Genomic DNA, 6,000 nt, shown 5'->3' with positions numbered 1-6,000 from the left:
TAAGTACAATACTTATATTCCAATGGATTAATTTTGTTATTATATGGTAAAAATGAGAAAGTAAGCAATTTTTCAGCAATAGTGTGCTGTAATAATTTTGTATTTTTATGTCTGATTTTGTAAGCAAGTATTTTTTAAGTGAGGTGAAACTTGGGGGGATAGAAAGACAAATCAGACCCCTGAAAGGGGTACAGAAGTCTGGAAAGGCTGAGAACCACCGATCTAAAAAAACTGAGATGATCCTGGAAATATCAGGAGGGCTGGCAACTGTATATTCACTAGCAGTTGCATAAGTCATGTTTGCAATCTTGTTCATAATATCTCAACTTCCACAAAAGCAGACTGAATCAGTTACCAATGCACATCTTTCCTCCAGATATCTGGAAAGCCTGTAAACCATTGCCTTGATTCTTTCTGTATTAAGTACAAAGCACACCTAATGGAAACCATGGAACCACCACAAGAGATTTCTGAGTACTTGTGCATGGCATAGGCTGGTAGCAAGCAAGGAACAAAATCATTTGGGAACCTGCACACTATACTAATACACAAGGTTCAAGAGGAGTTCATGGGTTTGGGGGCCTTTGATGATCCAAGCAATCTGTCCTTCTACCTCAAGGGGCATTTGGGACCTGGGGTGGAGTAGAAGGTCACAGCACATACAGCTTCAGTGACAGACAAGTTGACACTGAATAACATAGACTAAGATTTTCAGAAAAGTTAACTGTAAAAGGCATGTCACTGCCCCTTGGGATAGTCTCTTGAGGGGCCTCAACTTATCCTGACTGACCCCATTACAAACATTATTTGTTTAAAGTTGGTAACAAGTCTTTTTAAGATAATTAGGGTGTGCTGAATCCAAATACGGTTGTTAGAAAGCTGTACGTTGTGTATAAAGGCATCTAAAAAGAGAACAAAGTTGGATCTTAATGGGCTGTAGGACCATAGTAAAAGTAATCAAAAATATGCACAACTTTTTTATAAAGCTATTGAATTTCAATTTCTTATTTGCAAGAGGTATCAGAAATATTTTAATATGTTATACAATCGTGAAAGAGCACGTTTAGCTGGCTTTTATAACTTGAGCATAAGCAACTTGAAATAAAAGTATACAAATTGATTTTCTCTCAGAAATACAACACAATCTGAAAATAATTGTGAAGAAAATATTTTCACTTATTTTAAAAACTAAACACTGAGTTAACATTTTAATGCACACAAGTTAAGCACATGTTAATGTTGTACTATTTCAAGAAACCCTGGAACACAGTGGCAGATTGAATTAAAAATATCTTATTTGGTCACTTACTGTGACACATTACCTATTTGATAATAGTGTCCTTAAGCACTAAGGTACAGGTACATCGACACAACTTTGTTCCAGTGCTCTACATTTGCATGCTTCTATACAAATAAGTCATGATGTTTTGTAGCTGCATTGCTGATTTCTGCACCCTGTGCAGCCACAGAATACTGCCTCCATGCAGTCTGCTGGTATTGGTGGCAATGACGTGAGCTATGGCAACAGACCTTTGTTCTCTTGTTTCCAAAACATTGTATTTGGAAGAGGAAGTACTGAATTTGGACAGTGGACCTGTCTCCAAACTCGTGCCTACTAATGAGCTCTCTCTATGTGGAAGAAAAGAGCACCACCTGTTGGTAGTACAGCTTCTGATGACCACAAGTATGTGTCATAAGCTGTTTCTCCATAAAATTGTCCAATTGCACTTTTCCCAGGATATTTACATTCAACATTGTGTCTTGTATGGCTTCAGCAGCCAGATCTTTTGTTGCAATATTTTGCAATGAAGTGGGTGGTACATCCCCAGAGAAAACATTAACCCTTTGAAGGGTTTGTAAAAGGGCATCCCCTCTTTATTGTCACGTTGCTTCCTGGCCTTTCTTGACTCACTGTGAATAAGCTGGTTATCCAAGCCAAGATGAAACATGGTTCTGGTGTCTGCTGCAATATGGGCTCTCTAGTTGTAAGACAAGGCCGATCTGCTGAGTGCTGAGAGAGTCTTGGTGATGACTTCAGTTCCACCTCCTTTCTTTCCTATGCTATTAAGCCACTCTTGGGCTCTGATCAGGGTCCACTTGTTTTAACTTCTCACATGATCTCTTGAAAACAAAGTTCTCTTGCGGGAATTTCTTGAACACGCAGCATCTCCAGTCCATATATTTCACAGAACTGTCTTCTTTTGCAGACACTGGTGTCTTTACTGGGATCACTAGAGCTTGCCACACGTGATACATCAGTTGAGATGGTCTTGCTTTCTATAACCTTTGGATTTTGCCTTTGTCAGTGTATTGGGCATAGCAATTTCTTTGACACGTGTACTCCTGGGGGAAATCTGCGCCTAAAAATTCAGCACACAATATTTTAAAATTCTGCAATTTTATTTGTTAAAATAACACAATATAATCACACCAGTTTCAATTATTTTGGTAATTTATTTCAAAATACCTGTCAGCAAATACATTTCTAATAATAGACAACAAAATTCAGGATTCTTTTTTTTACAAATAGATTCCTTACTAGGAATATTAATACAGAACTTTAAGTAATTCATTTAAAATACAATACAGAAACATATTCCCACATCACTCAGAAGCAATGCAAAGACTTAGGGGAGTCAGAGGTAACAGCGGAGCTGAGGGAGAGGAAAGGAGCCTGGGAGTGAACCTGGAAGGTTGTTGGGTGTGGATAGGAGAAGTATGGAACTGTTTGTTTTGGTGTGTGTGTGGGGGGGGAGGATGTTAGTGTGGAAGAAAAACGCAGTCTTCACTCTTAGGTTGTTTGCAACAAGTCAGAGACAGGTTTATTCTCAAGCAATTGCAAGGGGGAGAGTGCACACGGACAGGGATTCCCTCTTCCTAGGCAGGTCTCCGCCCAATAAACAATTAGGGCAAGCATTTATTCCTTTTGTTACATACAATAATGATCAACTGCTGCGTCTTGTTTATACATATTCCTTCCTGATATCTTACTTTTCTCAGCAGTTCCTGCTACAGTCTGCGTTCCATTCTTATCTAACACAAGGTCAAAACAGCATCCCTTACAGTTTTCCCACTCGCTTCCCACTTGCCCAAGCCCTGCCTTAAAGTCTCGTGTTATTAGAGTTAGATTTAGCCTGACTCTTGCTTTGTTCCTAAGAAAACTAAGATGTCTGCATCCAAATTCCCTTTATCCCTTTTTCCATTCCACATCAGGGAGCTTCCCCATGCAGACCCTGATTGGCCCCTAGCCTCTCCCATTCAATCAGGCACATCTGTCCCCGTGTGTCCCTACAGCGCCCGTCCCATTCAGCCCCTGGCTCAATGCTGTTACCCCATGAGCTCCTGTGCCCTCGCCCCAGTCTGTGACCTCCCCAGCAGTCCCATGTGCCCCCTCTGTCTGTCCTCCCACATCCTGTGCTTCCTAACCTGGCTCCATGGTCAGGGTGCTGTAATGAACGCAGCCGGCTGCTGGCTGTTACTGCTGGTCAGCCGCTGCTGGCTGCTCTGGTGCCACAGCAGCCTCTGGTGGGCAAAAGGCGGAACAGCAGTACATCTCAGACAATGTATATTTTGTACAGAAAAAAAAATTTCTGCACCGGACAAGAAATTTTGTGCGTGCGCAGTGGCACAAAAATCCCCCACGAGTACACTACTCAGTTCTGCCAGATGGACACAATTCTGTCAATGGCCTCTCTGTATTTGACATCTTGTAGTTTCTTTCTAATGGCTGTTGCCTCCCTTATTCTACACAATCCCTGTTCATGCACATCTTCTTTACTTAATACTTCACAAGCAATGTAGAGACTGTAGGAAACCAGTATGGATCTCTTGAGCCTTACTACTGGTTCCATGGTTTACCCACAACCGTAATCAATATGTCATAAAACATCACCTCATCTAACCACCGTTTCTCTGTTTGTAAAAAATGTTGCCACCATCATTTCTGTGTTAATTCTGCTCTAACTACAAAGCATTATATACTATAAAACACATACAAAGTGTGCAAGAAAATGAGAAAATGATTTCACATATTACAGGAAAAATAAGTTATGATTAACTTACTTATAATATTATGATATACAAATAACCAAATACTATAAGAAGTTGAACATTAGGGTGCAGTGTTTAAACCATGAAGTTTGACTTCTCGTTTCTGTCTTAATAGACTGACAAGGAATTATGGCATGTTGTTGTAGTCAGTCCCAGGATATTAGAGAGATAAGGTGAGTGAGGTAGTATCTTTTATTGGACCTACTTCAGTTGGTGAGAGAGACAAGCGTTCAAGCTTACACAAGCTTTTGAACTACACAGTGCTCTTCTTCAGGTCACCATGTTAGCTTGAATGCTGGTCTCTCTCACCACCAGACATTGGTCCAATAAAAGATATTGCCTCACCACTCGTCTCTCTCATTAATTACATCGAAGTGTTTGATTGCGCTGACAAGTTCACGCACGCGCTGTTTGCATACCAAACATTTCTGGTGAACTTTGGCAGCCGTGGTTGCGAGCTGCAGGGTCTGAACGTCAAAGCTCGGGGTTGGCAACCACCAGGTGTGAAAGCAGCAGGTTCTCACGGGCTTAGAAAAAGTTGTTACCAACTTTGAACAAAAACTGCCTCCTGGCCCTGGGCCCGCACAGAGGCTGACTCTGCCATTTCGGTCCACTCACTAGTCTAGGGGCTGCAGTCCAGAACCCGGCAGAGCTTGCGTGCCCCAGCTTGCCAGGCCTCTAACCTCCAGCTCTGCACCCATCCTCGCCTACCCCCAACACCTCTTTGAGAGCCTAGCGGTGCGCGAGGCACCCTGGGAACCACAGTCCCCACGCTCAGCTCCCCCACTGCAAGGCCTCGGTCTTCTTTTGTGGAACTCCAATTCCCGGTACGCCTCGCGGCACAGCGAGCCCCCGCGCGGGGCACCACGGGACTCGTAGTCTTTCCGAGCGCGCGGCGAACCTCGCCAGGGTCTCCGGGGGAACCACAGTTCCCAGCGTGCCCCGCGGGGAAGGGCCGGCGCCCGCGCCGCTGCGGCGGCCGGGCGAGCGAATCAGAGCCGGGAAAACGAAACTGCCGGGTTTGAAATCCTCCGCCTCCCCCTGCGCCATCGTCCTCCGCGTGACGGGCCAGAGCCTGGCGCGTCTGACCCACGTACGGCGGCACCGCGCGCAGGTGAGCGGGCCCGGGGCCGCGCCGCTTGTTTATTGTAGGGTCGGCCGGAAGTTGACGGGATCGGGGGGGGGATGGGCGGCTCCTGACGCGTCTCCAGCCCGATCTCCGCCGGTCCCCGCCCTGTCGGGTGCGCCTGCGGGGTTTCCCCAGGTAAACAGCTGCTGGGGGAGGGGGCGGGTGTGTTCCCCCCCCGCCCCGGCAACCTCTTGCTGCCCCGGGGCGGGGGGCGCCCCGTGCGGCGGGTCCCGTGTGCTGCGGGCGGCGCGCCCCTGGCTCCGCACCCCCGCTCCTTTCTCTCTCTTGCTGCGTTGCACAACTTAAGCCGCCCTGCCCTTGTGCCTGCCGCCTCCCCGGGGCTCCGCGAGCCGGCCGGGCGGCTTGCGGGGGGCCAGCCCCGGTGCGCTGCGTAGGCAGGGCTGGCGCGTCACAGAGCGAGGGGGCGCGAGCCCGGCCTCTCCCTGTTACATCCTCCCCCGGTGGGCGGTGCTCTGGCCGGCTCCCCGGGGAGCCACGAGCCGCCGCGCCATGGGCAGCGCTGGGCGGAGAGCAGCGGGAGGAACGATCAGGGGGTTGAAGTGCCCGACATAGCGGACAGATGGACAAACAGCTACCTGTGTTGTTGTTGCCCTGTCGGTCCCAGGATATTGGGGGGGGGGGCGGGGGGCGAGGTAATATCTACTCGCAGCTCAACTTCTGTTAGTGCTGCTATGTCTGCCCTGCAAATTACTTCAGTGTCACTTGCGTCGCTCTGGGGTGTGAATAATCCACACCTGAGATTAATTATATCACCCTAAACGCCCATGTGGACTGCGTTATGTTGGTGGGAGAGCCTCTCT

General features: G+C 47.2%; 2 protein-coding genes across 6 annotated transcripts in view; one reads left to right on the top strand and one right to left on the bottom strand.

Moving 5' to 3' along the window:
* Window positions 1–703: 703 nt before the first annotated feature.
* The window catches only part of LOC119566155 (translation initiation factor IF-2), a 5,338-nt gene continuing 41 nt past the window's right edge, over window positions 704–6,000 (bottom strand). Inside the window, exons 2-3 of the mRNA XM_043546939.1 lie at window positions 4,762–5,699; window positions 704–2,360 (exon numbers count right to left, since the gene is read on the bottom strand). Of these exons, the coding sequence (XP_043402874.1) occupies window positions 2,278–2,360; window positions 4,762–5,699 (1,021 nt within the window). The 3' untranslated portion in view covers window positions 704–2,277. The remainder of the gene's footprint in view (window positions 2,361–4,761; window positions 5,700–6,000) is intronic.
* The window catches only part of RANGAP1 (Ran GTPase activating protein 1), a 26,160-nt gene continuing 25,177 nt past the window's right edge, over window positions 5,018–6,000 (top strand). Inside the window, exon 1 of one of the 5 annotated variants that reach the window (XM_037882463.2) lies at window positions 5,018–5,164. The gene's annotated coding sequence lies outside the window, so the exon portion shown is untranslated. Of the gene's footprint in view, window positions 5,165–5,184; window positions 5,315–6,000 lie in introns of those variants that run through there. The other 4 variants (XM_037882472.1, XM_037882480.2, XM_037882487.2 and 1 more) reach the window with 4 other exon arrangements.

This window comes from Chelonia mydas, chromosome 1 (genome assembly GCF_015237465.2).
Source record: "Chelonia mydas isolate rCheMyd1 chromosome 1, rCheMyd1.pri.v2, whole genome shotgun sequence".
Taxonomy (NCBI): domain Eukaryota; kingdom Metazoa; phylum Chordata; order Testudines; family Cheloniidae; genus Chelonia; species Chelonia mydas.
This window is presented reverse-complemented; position numbering and strand designations above follow the sequence as displayed.